The sequence below is a fragment of the Leptonychotes weddellii genome, chromosome 7 (assembly GCF_054177405.1).
Source record: "Leptonychotes weddellii isolate Sample4059 chromosome 7, ASM5417740v2, whole genome shotgun sequence".
Lineage (NCBI taxonomy): Eukaryota > Metazoa > Chordata > Mammalia > Carnivora > Phocidae > Leptonychotes > Leptonychotes weddellii.
Window position 1 is genome coordinate 56,264,444 of NC_138375.1, and position 18,479 is coordinate 56,282,922.

Here is an 18,479-nt window from a genome sequence, read left to right on the forward strand (position 1 = left end):
AGTTTTCAGGGGCTTGGGAGAGGGTCAGCTCAAGTTCTTCCCTGTGCTGGGAAGTTTTTTCACAGCTGGTTTTTGTCTTTCATCCAGTAAAGAGTTATAACTCACTGCTTTCCTTTCCTTCCTTGAAGAAAAAAACCTACGTTTGGGGTCCAGTTCAACTTGAATATTCAGATTGATCATTTAAGTATGACCCTAAAATATGAATACCAAGAAATTCCCAAGGAATGTCCCAGGATCCCGTTTCTGACTTTTGCAGAGAACCCACTATGTGCCAGGGAGAGAAGCTTTGTAAAGCGGGAGTCATTGTCCCATTTTACAGATGGAGAAATTGAGGCTTGGGGGCAGGGGGTTGTCATCTGTGTGAAGTCACAGAACTGGGTCTGTTTGACTCCAAAGCGTAAGCTCTGGAGCCCTGCTAGTTGGCTGTTGCGTTGGTACACTGGGTTTTCTCCAATAGGAAACAAAAATTCTAGTATGACTGCACACTTTCTCTGTGGAGAACTAAAAATATTAGTTTTTTTAGGCAAATGGTTCTCCCAGTACATGGGGCCTGGCAAATACATCTACCCTGTCTCTAAATCCACTCAGTGATGCCAATATCTGGAAGAACCACTCGACGTGCTGATGGCAGAACCCTGGAGTAGGGAGGAGAGAATGGGCTCCTGTGGGACTCAGGGAGTCCCCCTCCTCTCAGGGCCTGCTCCCTTGTCTGCAAAATGGAAAAGAGCTAAAGGGCACTTCCAGCTCTAAATATGTGTGATTTAGGGCGACTATCAATTTGCTGATTATCTGTACATAAAAATAATAGTAAGTGCTTGATTGCTGCTAGTTATGTGCCACTTAGCACCTAGCTAATCCTCACAACAACTCTATTATTTAAGTATCACTATTATCTATAATTTGCAAATGAAGAATGAGACTCTGTGTGCTTAAATAATTTACCGAAGTAACAGTGGATGAGCGGGGGGCACTGGGATTTGAACCTGGGCTGTTTGACTTCAGGCATGAATTTTGGAGCCAGCCAAAGCTGTGTTTGAAGCACAGCTCTGCTATTTGTGCAAATGATTATAATTTCTCTGAGCCTCAATTTCCTCATCTGTAAAATGGGCACAAGGTTGTTCTGAAGACTAAACAAGGTAATGAATGTAAAGCACTTAGCCCCGTGACTGGCCTACAGTAGACATCCAATATTATTACTTGAGGTAATAACTCTGGTTTGGGTAGCCCGTTTTTTGGAGCTGAAGCCTTAATACTATTCCTTTGGTAAGGAATTCTTTTGGGGGGAAAGAAACACTTAATGTCTGAAGTGCAGGGATCAGCCATGAGGGTATTAACTCCTCCATAGTGCCTGGAGGAGTGCCTGGCACTCAGAAGGTGCTTGGGAGCTGTGGCAGATAGGCAGGCAGATTTCTTTTTTTTTTTTTTAAGATTTTATTTATTTATTTGAGAGAGAGAGACTGAGAGAGAGAGCACATGAGAGGGGGGAGGGTCGGGAGGGTCAGAGGGAGAAGCAGACTCCCCGCCGAGCAGGGAGCCTGATGTGGGACCCGATCCCGGGACTCCAGGATCATGACCTGAGCTGAAGGCAGTCGCCCAACCAACTGAGCCACCCAGGTGCCCCGGCAGGCAGATTTCTAAAATGGACCCCCAAAGATGTTCCATCATCATCCCCAGAGCCCCAGAGCCTATACATATGATGAGATCTCACTCCTGGGACCATGTTACGACATATGCCACAGTTCTATTTAAGAGAGGGAAATTATCCTGGATTAGCTAGGTAGGTATAACGTAATCACATGAGCCCTTAAAAGCAAACAGCTTTCTCCAACAGGTGGCAGAAGGGGAAGTCAGAGAGATTCAAAGCACGGGAAAGATTCAATGCCCCACCGCCAGCTTGAAGATGGATAAGGAACGCAGTCAGCCTCTGGAAGCTGAGGGGTCCCTGGCTGAGAGCCAGCAAGGAAACATGTATTCTACTTCCATAGCTGCAAGGAATTGAATTCTGCCAACAACCTGAATGAGGCTGGAAGTGGATTCTTCCCTAATCCTCCAGGTAAGAGCCCAGCCTGGCCAAGATGATGACTTCTGCCTTGGGAGAAGAACCCAGCAGCACCTGCCTGGACTTCCTACCAACTGAACTTGAGGTAATAAATGAGGGTGGTTTTAAGCTGCTAAATTGGTGTGAATTCATGACACGGCAATGGCAAAGTAATACTGCAGCCATAACAAAGATGCCACTCACTACAAAAGCTTTATGAGCTCTAATTATTCCCACTGTAGAGACAGAAAAAACTGAGGATCCTGGAGGTGAAGTATCTTGCCTAAGAAGATGGTGTAGCATCTAACCCCAAAGCCCATATTCTTAGGCACTAATTTCTACAAACGGCTGGGACTCTGGTCATTAGGACAATGCCCCAGGAAGCTGAGCTGAGAGATGTGGGGGCTATCCTGGATCCCCCAGAGCCCCTTCTAATAGCATGTGTCTCACCCACCTGGCAGAAAGGGAATGATCCGCTGTTTGGGATCCTTCTGTCCTCCTTCCATGGGAAATTTGTCCAACATCTGCATCTAAACAGGGGGAGAATAGCAAAAATGGAAGCCTTTAATATGATAAATGCATTTCTGACATTTTAAGGGAATTATGTGAAATATGTGATTTGATATATAAAAGCTCACTGTGTTCAGCTTTTCAGAAACCCAGACTAATGGGAAGGCAATGTCAACTGGACCTAGGATCTCCATGAAAACAATTCTCTCTGTTCACAGCCGCCATATCAGTGAAGGCTCAGAGCTGGGAGAGACCACTGTCAGTTTTCCTGGGGGTCTCCAGCCACAGGACCTGAAATGTGAACAAAACCCCCAGAGCCACCAGAATTCCACTGACAGCAGGTCAATCTGTTTCCCAAGAATTGCAGGTTTCGTCAGGTAACAAACCACTGGGACTCAATTAATCTGGTTAGGTCTATGCCTGTGAGATCATTACACTCCCCTGCCACACTAAGGTTCCCCAGGCTGGCCCAACAGCCCCGCTCTGTGCTGGGTACACGGGGTTCGGAGACGAAAAGACTCGAAGTCTAGAGAGACGGAAGAGGAAATAAATCCTTCCAGGGTGGTGTAGGAAGCACCTTCAGAGGTAGGTGTAGGCTGCTGTAGGGGGGAGAAAGAACAGGGGCCGAGTCCCCAAACTGGAAACCTTTATTAGGATGATAAACGCCTCTCCGATTTGATATACAAAATCCCAAGGACCTGTTGCTTGTGGTCTTGGGGAAGTGACAGACCCCGGGTCTCATCTTTAAGTTGGCCATAATGATACCAACATGCAGTGTTACTTTATGGATTAAAGTGGGGCCGTGGTAGTGACCGAGGCTGTCATCAGATTTCTGGTTCTTCTCCTGAGCACACGGTAGATTTGTACGCCCCCAACCCCTTGCAGTGGGATGTGGCCAGTTAAATGTGAGCAGAAGAGACATGTGTCACTTTGGGGTGGGAGAGTTATGAGTGGTGCGTGATTCACCACCCCCACTTCTTTCTGCCATGTGACCGGCCACACTGCAGACAGTAGCTTCTCTGCCCCGGAGGGTCCGGGGTCCCCAACAAGCGCCGAGGGAGATGGACCCTTGCTGTACAGAGAGGCTCATCATAGCAGCACAGCCACCCTACTGGTACCTGGGCCCGGCATCCAAACAGGAAGGGAGTCTTGAGCCTCCCACGTGACGACTGGAATGTGAAAAGCCTGCTCATCGCTTCTCCTCCAGCAGAAAGTCACCCTGGCATTCAAGATGCCCCTCTGCAGAAGGAAAGAAGCCCCGAATAGCCCTGGAGAAATAAGCACAGCTAGTGCGTAGGGGGAGGGAGGAGAGGTCTCAAGAGAAACAGGTTATCCGTGCCAGGCACGGACTAGATTCTTTAGACACATGCTCTCACTAAATCTTCCAAACACTCCTTCAAGGTGGACATGATCAGCCAGGAAACTGGAGCCCAAAGAGGGAAGAAATCGGCCACGGGCCTGCAGCCAGCAAGCGGCGCAGCCAGAGATGGAAGCTCGTGGCTTCTCTGCTGTCACACCAGCCACCTCAACGAAAACGGATTGCTCTGTGGGCCTGAGAGACAGGCGGGGGGCTCCCTGCCCCGTTGGTGCTGTCTTCTGTGATGCCCCTGGGGAGGCGGGTCTGCCTCGGCTTGGCCGGCACCCTGATGGGCTGCCCAGAGGTCACGGTCTGATTTGTGGTTTCCCGTTGGCCCTACTCTGTGCTGCGTGGCAATGGGACATGCTTGGTCCACCGTCATTCAGCAACTGGAGAGCCCACAGCAGGCCTGCTGCAAAGGCGGGCTGCTTTCTTTGAATCCAGGAGCTTTCCGACTCTGGGACAAAGTAGGTACTCAATACCAGCCGACCAAAGCAATGAAGGCAACTGAATGGAACACTCTGGGAGACAGCTTCACGTGTTCGCTAAGTGCCCTGGTTAATACTATTCATGTCACTAATATTAAATAAGAATTAGTCACCACTCTAACAGTTGTTTGGCAGTTTACGGTTAGCAAGCCTTCGCATGCATGATTTGATCTGACCTTCACAGTAACTCTGTGATATAAATGTACACTCCCCATGTCCCAGATAGGAGAAACTGGGGAGCGGAGAGGGACAGCTGCTTGAGGTCACCCAGCTGAGTGGTGGTCCAGCCAGTTAAAGGACCTTAGTCGAAATCCCACTCTCTTTCCTTAAGGTCACTCTCAAAGGTGGCTTTGGAGGGTCATGCAAGCGTGAAAAATCAGCCTGAGATGAAGTAAGTTTAATATTCTGTGCACATGTGAACAGCATGCTTTCTTTTGAAAAGCGGGTGATCGATCAGTCTCAGCCACAGAGTCTTTTAGAGATGACAGGTTTTGCCTAATGCCATCTTTTTTGGTCCTTCTCAATTTTGTTAGGACAATGCTGGAACACCAATAACGGGAACTCAGGAGAAAAAAAAAAAAAGTATGCACCAGTAATCCATCCACCTGACCATGCCCGTTCTCCCTTCTTCCGGCCTCCTTCTGAGCCTCTGTCTGAAGGAGGCCAGAGGAAGAGGCCTCCCCCAGTGCTGCCTGTGGTCTCTGAAAGTGTGTCTTAGGAAGTTACTCTCTCGTCCCTTGTCCTGACTTGCTTTTACCCAGACAAGCATGGCCCAAAGAGCTGAAGTGTCCTCTCAAGTGTTACTGATTGAGGCAGCAGACCCGGGTTTCATGCTGCAAAGTCTAACCACAGATGGTACCCCTGGGGACCAGACAGTCCTGGGGTTACATCCTGATGCTTCCTCAGGCCAGCTGTGTGTCAGGGGCCAGCCTCCTTGCCCAGGGAGCCCGAGTCACCGTCTGGGGAACAAGGACCACAGTCTGCTTGGCAGAGTCGCTATGTCCGTGAACGCCGAACGTGAGCCCTTTGGGGACATCCAGGTGCTCAACAACAGATCCCCTCTCTCCTGGCACTCTGCCCATAAAGAAGACATTATTCTAAAAGTTATTTGGAAATGATTTTTAGTAGTTTGTGAGGCTGTGTGTTTTAGAAATTGTGTTAAATACACTTAACATAAACTTTACCATTTTGAACATACAAGGAGTGGCATTAAGCACATTCACATTGCTGTGCAACCCTCACCACCATCCATCTCCAGAACCTCTTCATCATCCTAAACTGAAACTCTGTCCCCATTAAACACTAACTCCCTATTCTCTTCCCCCAGCCCCTGGCAACCACCATTCCACTTTCTATCTGTACAAATCTACCTGTTCTAGGTGCTACATGTCACGGAATCGTGCAGTATGTGTCCGGTGTCTGGCTTATTTCGCTCAGCCTCACGTCTTCGAGGTTCATCCATGTTGTAGCAGGTGTCGGAATGTCCTTTCTTTTTAAGGCTGAATAACATTCCAGCACGAGGCTGTGTTTTAAGGTTAGCAAAACTCCTCAGACTATCCAAGTGCCCTCAGGAGCCAGAGCTTGGTTGTCCAAAAGAACCTTCTGCTATAATGGCAATGTTCTATATCTGCACCGTCCCTTACTGTAGCCACTAGCCCTAGATGGACCTCCAAGGCTGGGCACTTGAAACGTGGCTCCGGAGACGGAAGAATCGAACTTTTAATTTTATTTAACTCTTATTAATTTAAATAGCCTCACATGACTAGTGCCGTGATCATAGACAGTGCAGGGCTGAACTATAACACCCATCCTCCTCATTTAGCTTTATCCAGTTTTATTTCACTTTCCTTATCACTCTGTCAATGGTAACGACAATCTAAGAGGACTATTTGCAAGGACAGGAGATCAGAGGCCTGTGAGCTATTTTGCTTTTGGTCTTAGTGTGTCCAGATTCATAGGCCACAAGCTGCTTCTATCCAGAGGGCTGTCATACTTGGCACCCACAGGCCACATTCCAGACACTCTGTGGGGACCCCCGGACCCAGGCTGTCTGCAGCAGCAGGACCAGAGGCATGCCGGGCTAAGGCCAACTATAGACTGCTCTCCCTGGAAACTAGAAAATCCATCCCTTCCCCCCAGATAATAAAAGGAAGTGGTGCTCGGGGTGAAGAGGACTGGAAACCAAGGAGGAAAGTGAGTCAGTCTGGGGGACGGGAAGGGAGAGGGAGCCACGTCAAGTGGCCACATTGCAGGCCTCCAAGGGGGATGAGGGAACACTCCATCAGCAGTTTTCAAGATCAGCTTGTGGGAGAGAGAAAGGAGACATGCTGTCCAAGGAAAACAGTGTGGCAGCTGGCGTGGAGGGCCACACGTGGTTTGTGTTAGTGGCAGACTGGACTTGGAGGGGTTTACTGCCTCGGTATCACAAAGCCTCCCGTCCCAGAAGAGCCAGAGAAGGCTGTGGAGACTGTGGAGGCTGTCATGCACAGCTGCCGACAGGGTCGCTGGGAAGCCACGTGGTCCTTGGAGCAGGACACGACATACCCGGGGCCGTGTGACATGGCTCGCTGTCTTTGGAGATTCTGTCCCCTTGAGGAGCTGGTCCGGGGACATGTTAACATGCTCAGGTGTCCTGGTGGACATGCCACGTGGGGCCTGCCTCCCCTCCCGTCTCTCCACCTCGCTCTTCTCCCTGCGGCCCTTCGGTCCAAGTCAGCAGGTTCTCAGTCTGACTTTCTTACTGGTCTGCCTGCCCTCGGGCCTGCCCCAGCACCTGGTATGTGCTGGGTACCTGGCATACAACTGTGCAAAGAATGAATGAGTAAAAAAAAAAAAAAGGTGGTTATCTGGTTTGGTTAGCCATGGAAAGCCCTCCCCTATTCTGCTGTCTAGGACAGGAGAAATCAGGTTCCAGGGGGCAGCAACAGGACCTGGACTGGGATTCAGAGGCAGCTGACCAACACAATCTCGCTCCCTTCTCTTTCAGAAAACAAGAACTGCTGACTGTGTGGGAAAGGGCAGCTACGGTACTGTCTCAGCTACCCACCACCGAGATGGCCACAGCTTTTCAGATGGGAGGGAGGAAAGACTCCATCAGGCGTGTACATGTGGGAGGCACTGCAATTTCAGAAGACAGTGCCTGTGTGTGAGGACCCAGCCCGGACAGTACTCGGATAAATATGGCTGGCGGACTCCGAGGCCAGCTGCTGGCTAGGATCTTGCCGGGCAGCCTTCCCGGCTGGGCCAGGCCCACCTGGGGAGTGGGAACCCTTCGGCTCTGCCACCCCACTACCTGCCCCCAGAAAAGATGAGAAGACACTCCCTTCCCTTTGGCCTCTGGGGTGGAGCACGGGGGCTTTCGGGTAGACATGCTCCAAAGCTCAGAAGTGCACTTGGGGCCGTCAAAGTCCCAGAGAGGGGACAGGCCAGTCCTGTCTCAGTCCCACTTGGAAACAGTGACTTCTGCTGTGTGCACTGGGACAGCCGCTCCCATCTCTGGATCTCGGTTCCCTTCTCTGGGGAGAAACGAAGGTGCAGATCCACATGCTGCCCCCGCTTTCCTTCAGCTCGGGGATGGGCTGCATCTAGAAACAGTGCCCCTTGAAAGCCCCCGTCCCTAGGAACAGCCCTTTCTGGGTCCCCACAGATGGAGTGTCCCTGTGTACAGGACACGTGTGATGGCACTTCTCCCCCGAGCTCCCTGCTGGGCAGAGTGACCCAGCTGGCCGTGTCCCCTGCCACTGGAATTCTGCCAGATGCCCAGCTAGAAATCCTGCCTCTATACCTTTGCACATGTGGTTTCCTCTTCATGAAAAGCCCTCCGTGCCGGCAGGTCAGCTCCTTACTTCGGGTCAAGGCCCTGCTCAGATATCAGCTCCTCCAGAAGCACGCTCTGCCTGAGGCTCCCTGGCTGGGACAGAGGTCCCTGTCTGCACACCTGGGGTCTGGCTCAGCACATATTTAACTGTGCCTTCCGCCGGAGAAGCCCTGGTTCCACTGAAGACCATGATGCCGGCCTGGGGGGACACGCTGAGCCAGTGGGAAACTCAGAGGGCAAAGGTCGCGTGGCACAGTGTAGAGTGGACCCCTCCCACATCTGAGGTCTGTTTGTGAAGGGCCTGTGTCGTGCTCGGAGCAACCTTCTGCAGGACAGGCTCTGCCCACGTCTTAGGGGGAGTGCCCAACGGGCCTCTGAAGGCCAGCTCTAGGCAGAACTCTGAGGCAAATCTATCTTTGAACAGACAGCTGTAACGCCAGTGCTGGGCCTCAAGGAGGCTGGGGGGCTCAGTGGTTAGGGGCACGGGTTTCAGACTCAGCCATACCTGGGCCTGAATCCCAGCCATGCTGCTTCTGGGCACATGACTCTGCGTCTCCGAGCTTCTGCTTCCCTGTCTGTGACTTCGGGCTTGTAAGTGAGGACTGAATGAGACGGCACAGAAAGTGGGCACCTGGCGCATTTCAGTAAATGCTCGCTGACCCCGTCACGGCATCACTCAACCAAACCCCATTTCCTCTAGGCACTGCCCTCAACGCTCTGCGTGTTCTGGCTGTCCCCATGCCCTGCTCGGATGCCAACTCCCTCTGGCACACTGGGATGGACTCTCCAGCGTGGGCCCCGGCTAGGGCAGAAAGGGAGGTTCAGAGAGGCCTGCCCAAGACCACATAGCTGGTAACACAGAGCTGGGACCTGACACCAGGTCTTCCTGTTCCAAGCCCAGGGCTCTATCATCTGCACCCTCGTGTGAATGAGACACGAGGTCAGATGACCACTAGAAAGTGGCAGACATGACGACCAGGGTCCGGCTGTTCTAAGCGTAAGAGGGTTAGGAAATCATACTGGAAGGTGAACTGTCACAAAGGGGACCTTCTCGCTAGTGACCGTGAGTCTCTTTTCCCACAAAGGAGCCTGAGGCATGCTCCTCCTTTCTACCCCAGGCAGCCTCTCTGTAGACTATTTCCTCTGCCTGAATGTCCTGCCCCTACCGGGAGGAGCATTTACTGTTTTCTGTCATCTACAGGCTATTTCTCCCTCTCTGGCGGTAGCTGTCTGATTCCTTCTGGGGAATCTTCTACTCCTCGTTAGTCTACACACATTCTACTCCAGTCCCCAGGCTGGCCCTGACTGGCCCAGCCATTGACCCAAGATGAACCAATGAGACTTTTGCTTAAATTGTTGGGGGTGTTCTTCTTTTTCCTGAAGCCAATGAGCTGACCTGTTGGATACAGCTTGGAGCTGTGGCCACCACTACCACACACCACCCTGCTTGGGCGCGGAGAACGCTAAGAAGTGGAGAAAGGCAGGTCCTCATTGACATTTTTGCCCCTGGATCCAGCCATACCTGAAGCCAAGGATGCTTAGACGTCTCAGTTACATTTAGCTAATCAATGTTCTTTTTGAGTAATCCATTTTGACTGGGTTTCTGTCATCTGCAACTAAAACAGTTCTGACTAAAACAAGATCTCACAGCCAGTAAGTGGCAGCATTTGGATCAAAGCCCAGGATCTTAACCACTCTATTAAACTGGCATCATCTCTTCCTCTAATCTTTATGCCAGTTCCTAGCAACAACCCACGCCCATCAATAATCCCAACAGCTGACATTTGCTCAGGGCTTGACAGCCCAGAAACTGCTCACACATACCACTTTTTAAAAAAAACAATTGAGGGCGCCTGGGTGGCTCAGTTGGTTAAGCGACTGCCTTCGGCTCAGGTCATGATCCTGGAGTCCCTGGATCGAGTCCTGCATCGGGCTCCCTGCTCGGCAGGGAGTCTGCTTCTCCCTCTCCCACTCCCCCTGCTTGTGTTCCCTCTCTCGCTGTGTCTTTCTCTGTCAAATAAATAAATAAAATCTTAAAAAAAAAAAAAAAAATCCTAAAAAAAAATAAAAAAAACAATTGAGATATACTTCATATACCATAAAATTCACCTTTTTAAAGTGTACAATTCAGTGGTTTTTAGTATATTCACAAGGCTGTGCAACCATGACCATCACCCAATTCCAGAACATTTTCATCACCCCCAAAAGATACCCAGTACCCACAAACAGCCTCTTCCCCTTTCCCCCTCCCCCCAGCTCCTGGCAACCACGAATCTGCTGGATCTACCTCTTCTGGACACACATCACCACTTTTTTTTTTTTTTTTAAAGATTTTATTTATTTATTTGAGAGAGAGAATGAGAGAGAGAAAGCATGAGAGGGGGGAGGGTCAGAGGGAGAAGCAGACTGCCTGCCGAGCAGGGAGCCCGATGTGGGACTTGATCCAGGGACTCCAGGATCATGACCCGAGCCGAAGGCAGTCGCCCAACCAACTGAGCCACCCAGGCGCCCCCCTTTTTTTTTTTTTTTAAAGACACATCACCACTTTTAAGTCCATATAAACCTTGTGAAGTAGCCACTAGAGAGAGAGACACTAGAAGCAAAGTGGCTAAGAGTGCGGCTTCTGGTGTCACCCGCCCAGTTTCAAATCCAAGTTCTGATGTTCACTAGCTGTGTGACCTTGTGCAAATGACTTAACCTCTCTGAGCCCAAGATTCTCCATCTATATAATTGAATAAGCTTAACACGAGGATTCCATGAGTATCATCTAGATGCTTAGCAGTCAGTGCTCCAGAAATACCAGCTCGTTCTGCTGTCATTACCACACGTTACCGATGAGGACAGAGAGGCAACACACGGGTTAAGGGGCGTGCCGAAGGCCACACAGAACAGGCTGCTGGGCCCCAAGTCTCCTGACTGAGTTCTCTGCATTTTCCATTACACCACGCTGGCCTAGCTGTTCTTCCACGAATGCCTGGCCCTCCCCATACTCTCTTGTGCCAAGTTACTTTTGGAAAAAGCCAAGGTTACTCGGCAGACAAGAGGAAGGGGAGGGTGGGATCACGAAATCATCTTACTTCAGGGGGTCACAGCCACATGCGGGCTGGCCTCCTTGCCTGGTCCTTGAGAACAGCTGACTTTGGCTGGTGGGGTCCTGCCCTCCTCTCTTCCAGTTCCCTGCTCTGGGGTGTGGGGGTTGGGGAGCAGGTCACTTCTAGGACAGCGGGACCCTCTGGAATTCCGTGATGTTCCCACTCCAGCCACCCATCTGGGACTCTTTAAAGCTGGCTGAAGCACTGCCTTTAGACTATCAGGGAGGGGCGTCTGAAGCAGCTGTTTATGTTATAGCAAACCCCCAATTATTGCCAATTATGCCGAGTGGGGGAGAAAACCTCATTTTTAAGTTCTGGAAGAAATAAGAAAGTTGAGTCAGAACAGGAGAGTCAGGGAGGACAGGCTTTGGGCCAGGGAGACTCGTGATCATACTCTGGCTCAAGCATTCCCAAATGATGTCACCTCGGGCAAGTCTCATCTGAACAGAGGGACAGCTAATGACAGTTAATGTGCTTACTGAGCGAGGCACATCTTGAGTAACGGTCACAATGAATGCACGAGGAAAGTGTTTTCACTCTTAACATGCAGATGGGGAGACTGAGTCTCAGAAACACACAGAGGTGACACCAAGCTGAGATGTGAAAGGCAGAGCTGAGATTGGAAACATCTGTCTAATCCCAAAAGTCCAGGTCTAAAGCCCTGGGTATGCTGCCTCATTGGCTGCAGAACAGCAGCTATTAACATTTCCAGAGTTTCTCTCCACCCCGTCCTCATCCAACCTCTCCTCCTCCAAATGATGCTGTACCAAATGCCCAGACCCCTCTGGCCACAGCCGACAGTCTCGGAGGTGGATCCAGCACCCCTGGGACCATCAGATTCTTTCTCTCCTGGAGACTGGACCCAGCACCTAGAAACACCAGAGTGTGGGCAACACGGAAGGACATTTCAACTGGGGGACTGCAGTGCTATCTGGGGATGTGGGCCAATGGTCCGGGGAGGAAGCTGGTCCGAAGAGGCCATCAGGAAAACAGAGTAGGCTCGATGGGAGACCCTGTGGCCACAGCGAGAGATGGCTGGGGAGCTGCTAGGCCTCTGAGGGCCGTTCAGTTGCTGGCTCTGGGGCCCTGTGAGGCCAGCTGCATTTCCTGCTCTGGGGTCCGTGGGGCACACCTGCCTCTTCCCGTAAATCGACCCTACTCCTTCCTCTCTTCCTGCCTAAGCTGCTCCAGGGGTTTTGGCTCTGTGGATGTCCATAATCCCCAGGATAGCAATCCTGATTGTAGCAGTTCTATTGTTTCATTGTTCTCTGCCCTCTGTTATCCTTTTGGAGGTACCAGGCAGGCAAGAGGCTTCTGGAAGCAAAATACAGGTAGTCCTCCCTACACAGACCCGCTGTGCATGAAAAGTCCGTTGAGCAACTTGCAAAAGTGTTTACCCAACATTCAATGTCTGAACTGAAGACCTGCTGTAATAGATCCGCATAGATCACCCCTGCATCTGGGTAAGAGGGTATGGATCTCGGTCATTCTCAGACAGGACTATTCCTCCTGCTCATGGCGTTCAAAGGTGTTGGGCATCATCTTCCTTGCCTTTCCCCCAGGGTTCAGCCCCTTCCTGGCCCCCATGCTGCTCCTGCCAAGTCTGTTTTAGATAGTACCTTAGCATCTTTAACATAATAGTCTCTTTGTGTATTTACATGTTTGCTGTAGACCAGAAGGAAATATACATATGGTACTGTTTGATTTAGTTGCATTTTATGAACACAAAATGCCACTAACGAGTTCAGTGCATTTTAATAATTAGGTAACTGGTGTCTCAGTTGGTTTACATTACGCAATGACTCTTGGCAGCTTGTTATGTAGGCGTTTGAGATTGTTTTAGTGATATTGGGGAAACTGGTTAGGAGCACATTATTATCTCGCCTCCCCCTTTAAAATAATGAAATACAGATTCTGAAAACTCTTTATTTAACATTTTTAGGAATGAATTAGGTCCATACAACCAAGGCTGCCTGTGGTTAATATCACCCAAGCTTCCGAGAGAACATGTGAGGTCAAGACACGGGATGGTATACAGAGGACACTGTGTTCACTGGGACTTCTGGGAAATGACCTTTCACTCTTTCCTGCTGAGTATGAGCCCAGAGCATTTTGTAACCCTGTGGGATCTGAGGATAAAGCCAACACCATGAAAGCAGGAATGCAGGATGAGAGGAAGGATCTGGGTGAGGTGGTACTGTGAAAACCCTGGATCAAGCTGTGCCTGAAGCCGAGAAGGTTTTTTTCCTCCTGGGATAGTCAAACGTGTGCTCCACAGATTTGTGTGTCATTCTTGCACGGGGACCGTCTTAATTTCTGTATCATTCTGATTTCAGTACCTGTGCTGCTAAAGTAAGCACATGGACATCATTTTTAAATCTAGGAAATAAAAAAGAACACTATGTGTCCGCCATGGGTGAGGGTCTAGGCTCTGACATCAACATGGAAAGTTAGTCCGATTAAACTTCTTCCTACCCCGCAGCTCACTGGACACTCCAAATCCTTACCTGGAGGTCAAAGAACTTGCTGTAGCGCCGGTAAATGGCCTCCGTGGAGCCGCTGGACCATGTAACCCGGATGATATAGACCTATAAGAGGGACAGAGGAGATGGGCATTAACACCAAGGGAGCCCTGCCTTCTCCAGGACTCTGGAGCAAAGCACAGGGTTGAGTCAGAAAGACCTGGGTTTGAATCTCAGCTCTGCCGCCGACCAGCAGTATGGCTTTGGACAAGTCACCTGCTCTCTCTGGGCCTCAGCTTCCTCCACAATAATATGGGTATAACCCCCACCTCTGAGAGCTATACAAAGGATTAAATGAAATCAAGAATGAGAAAGCATTGGCACCCAGCTCATCTCAGGAGATGGTGTTCTTTTCAGCACTGTAGGGATTTCTTGCTTTCCACTCAATCCACAGAGCCCCGGGGCTGGCTATTTTTCCAGTCATTCTTAAAAAGAATCAGCTCTGGGGCTTTTGCTCCAACCTTTGAGAAAGTCAAGCTCTGTTTTCTTTGAAGTTGGTTGGCTATTAGTATGGGGACCTGGAGCTGCTGGGGGCCATCTCCTCACCGCTTGGAAGGAGCCTGCCTGAGTATGAAGCCAGCATCAGTAGATTCCTATACCACAGTCTGACCCTGAGATCCAGCTCTGCTTGAAGCTCAATCTACTCCTGTTCTGTCAAGTTTTCTGAGCCAATACATCTTGGGCCAAACCTGCCTTCTCAAGTTATTTTTGAAGCCAGTTTAAGTTGGGTTTCTGACACATGTAATCTAGTCCTGACTAATGCAGGATGGGAGGTAGGAGAGAGCTCTCTGAAGCCTGGAGACATCATGGTGTACTTTGAAGGACTTGGAAATGTTACTAGGAAACTTTCATTCAAAATGCGACAAGTTGGAGCAACTATGTGGGGGCTGGGGCCAGAGACCAGTGTGAACGCCAGGGACTTGCAGAAGAAGGGTCTCCAGGTGAGAAGAGATGAATAATGGAAAGATAAATCAGGACAAGATGGGAAGTGCCCTTGAGTGCCAAGCTAAGTCCGCCAGGCATGACCTCTCCAAATCCAACACGCATTTTATTTCAAAGAAGCATGACAGAGAGGAAGAAACATGAGCTCTAGAGTCAAGAAGCTCTAGACTCACACAATTTCCTAACCCTCAGAGCCACAGCTTCCGTAACTGTAAAGTGGGGTCAGCAAGTCCATCTCACACAGAGCTGTGATGATTATTAGAGGCCAAGCTCCGAGCTCTTTGCCTGGCAGAAAGGAAAAGGTCAAGAACTTTTAGTACCCTGCACTCTGATTCTCCAATGCCTGCCCCATCCCTGCTCATAAAAAAGAGATTAATTCAATGTCAGGGATTTGGGCATCCCGGCCCACCCCCCTCCCTTGTTTGTGCTCCCCGGTCCTGGGGCCTTCACGGAGCCAAAGAACAGGTCAAGGCATCCTTTAGAAATCCCCTTGGAAAGGCAATTTTCTGACAAAAAAGAACTCTGTCTCTAAAGCCACCTGAGTAGTTGTCAGTTTTATTTAAAAGAACTTCAATTCCGCCTCATCAAGACTCCAGCACAGAGATTTTGAATGGCTCCCATTTGTCATTCATTCATTCACTGTACAACATTTAGTAAGTACCTCTTGAGTGCCAGGCACTCTGCTGGGTGCTGGGACACAATGAGGAACAAGAGACACCTAGACCTTGCCCTTGGAGAGTGGGAAGATGGACAACAGACCAGCCGACGAGCAAGTAGGTATGTCATTTTAAGTTGCATTCAATGCTTAGGAAGGCCCCCGGAGCCTGCTGTGAGTGCACGAGGCAGGGAGGTGGGGCAGCTGGGTGTCCTTGGAAGGGAAGGCCTATCTGAGGAAGCAAGCACTGAACGGAGACCTGAAGGACGAGGAGCTGGCCAGGAGAAGAGCTGAGAACAGAGTATTCTGGGCAGAGAGAAGACGAGTAAGGATACGGAGGCCAGGAAAGGCTGGACATGTCTGAGGTACAGGAAGACTGTCATGGCAAGCAGAGCCTGGGGAGGAGGGAGGCAGGGGCGGGGAGGCAGGCAGCGGTGGCATCATGAGGGGCTTGCAGGCCACAGGGAGGAGATGGGATTTTGTTCTATTAAAGAGTTTCAAGGGGTGGGGTTGTGTGACACGATTTAATGTATGTGTTTAAATATGTTTCCTATATATCCTTCTGGCCACTGCGAAAAATGGTGTGACGAGGAGCAGGGACACCACGAAGGAGGCCTTTCCATCACTGAAAGGGACTCAGCCAATCCAATGGCCCCAACTTCCAGATGGGTAAATTGAGGCCCAGAGAAGACCATACCAACAGTCCTGTCACCGCGGCATGCTGAAGCGAAGTTTGGATGACTATTTGTCAAGAACAATGCTAATGTGGATTAAAAAACCAAGAAAAAAAAAAAAAGACTGGGCGCCTGGGTGGCTCAGTTGGTTAAGCGACTGCCTTCGGCTCAGGTCATGATCCTGGAGTCCCGGGATCGAGTCCTACATCGGGCTCCCTGCTCGGCAGGGAGTCTGCTTCTCCCTCTGACCCTCCTCCCTCTCATGCTCTCTGTCTCTCATTCTCTCTCTCTCAAATAAATAAATAAAATCTTTAAAAAAAAAAAAAAAAGACTGATCATCAAAGTCATTGTTTTCCTAAAAGCAACCAAAAAAAGCATTCCCATAAATGGAAAAAAAAAATTCTGCTTACACAATTCATTCTCGATCTCTTGTTTATAGTTTTTAAAGCTCTGTACATATGGTACAAGGACTCTGCAGCAGTCCTAATTGGTTTATTGGAATCAACCTCTGAACACAATTTGATGCCTGCATTTTTAGGCACAGATCTAACTTTTTAATGAGAATTGTCCCAATGCAGGGCTTTGGCCTTGCCCAGGGTTTAGGGGTGGGTGAAAGGGCACACCCACTGGGTTCTGACGCCAGCCCTGCTACTGGGGGAGACTCACAGGCACCAATCTCTCTGGCCATGGTGTCCTTCTCTCTTAAACAGGGTGAGTAATTTCCCTTGAGGATTCACAGCAATCACTAATGCATGTGGGGCCTTGCCCAATGCCTGACACACAGGAGGCGGGCAAAGCTAGTTTTTCCCGCATAGCAGTTGATCAATATGCCTGCTTATCTGGTATTCCCTTTCTTGTCTTGGTAACAGCAACTAATTTCCTTTGGAACGTCACCCCTCTCCCTTCCCTAGTCTTTGTGATAGGGAGGGGGCGTGCGTCCCCGGCCTGGCCAACCAGACTGTTGCCTGTCCCTGGCCACAACAATGGTTCAGGGACAGGCACGTGACCCAAGCCAGGCCAACGAGACTCAATTCTGGGACTTCTGATGGCATGGTCAGGGAAGAGTCCCCTCTCCCCACCGAGATGGCTAACTGGGAGGAGAACTATGTGGAAAGCATCTGTCACACAGAAGCAAGCAGCCAAGAGGGAGAGAAAGGGCCTGAGTCCTGTGATACCATTTGAACCCTCAGATCCAGCATGCTGGACATTTCACGGCCACAAGCCAAAACCTTCCCTTTCTTGTTTAAGCCAGTTTTAGTGTCTGTTACTTGCCATCAAAGCAGTCTGCTTGACTTTTTTTTTAATTTTTAAAGAGATTTTATTTATTTATTTATTTATTTGCCAGAGAGAGAGAGGGAGAGAAAGAGAGAGCACACAAGCAGGGTGAGCAACAGGCAGAGGGAGAAGCAGATTCCCCACTGAACAGGGAGCCCAATGCGGGGCTCGATCCCAGGACCCCAGGATCATGACCTGAGCCGAAGGTAGATGCTTAACCGACTGAGCCACCCAGGTGTCCCCTGACCTTGGCTTTTAGGTTCTATCCCAAACCCAGTTAACACTCAGTGTCCTGCCGTTAAGGAATTAAAAGCAGATTTTTTCATGGCAGCATTATTCACAACAGCCAAATGATGAACAAAATGTGTTGTATACATACAATATTACATACATATTACTCAGCCTTAAAAAAGAAGGGCATTCTGACTCATGCTATAATGTGGATGAATCCTGAGGACATGATGCTCAGTGAAATAAGCCAGTCACAAAGAACAAATACTGCATGATTCCACTTATATGAGGTACCTAAAATAATCAAACTCATAGAAACAGAAAGTTGAGTGGTGGTTACCAGGGGATGGTGAGGGGGATGGGGAGTTAGTGTTTAATGGCCGTGGAGTTTCAGTTTGAAAAGATAATGAAAGTTCTGGAGATGGATGGTGGTGACTGCACAAAAGTGTGAATGTACTGTTTTTTTTCTTTAAAGATTATATTTATTTATTTATTTGTCAGAGAGAGAGTGAGAGAGAGAGAGAGCGCGCACACGAGCAGGGGGAGCAGCAGGCAGAGGGAGAAGCAGGCTCCCTGCTGAGCAAGGAGCCCAATGCGGGACCCAATCCCAGGACCCTGAGATCATGACCTGAGCTGAAGGCAGATGCTTAACAACTGAGCCACCCAGGCACCCTGGTGTGAATGTACTTAATGCCACTGAGCTGTACACTTAAAAATGGTTGCAATGGTGACACTTATGTTATATATATTTTTATCACACTTAAAGAAAATAACTTTTAACAAAAGTAGATTTCCTGGGCGCCTGGGTGGCTCAGTTGGTTAAGCGACTGCCTTCGGCTCAGGTCATGATCCTGGAGTCCCGGGATCGAGTCCCGCAT

General features: G+C 49.7%; 1 protein-coding gene across 2 annotated transcripts in view; it reads right to left on the bottom strand.

Moving 5' to 3' along the window:
- The window catches only part of SH3PXD2B (SH3 and PX domains 2B), a 109,558-nt gene that overhangs the window by 63,802 nt on the left and 27,277 nt on the right, over positions 1-18,479 (bottom strand). For both annotated transcript variants that reach the window (XM_081826324.1, XM_081826323.1), the window contains exons 2-3: positions 13,810-13,890; positions 2,493-2,568 (exon numbers count right to left, since the gene is read on the bottom strand). In XM_081826324.1, coding sequence (XP_081682450.1) covers positions 2,493-2,568; positions 13,810-13,890 — 157 coding nt within the window. The remainder of the gene's footprint in view (positions 1-2,492; positions 2,569-13,809; positions 13,891-18,479) is intronic.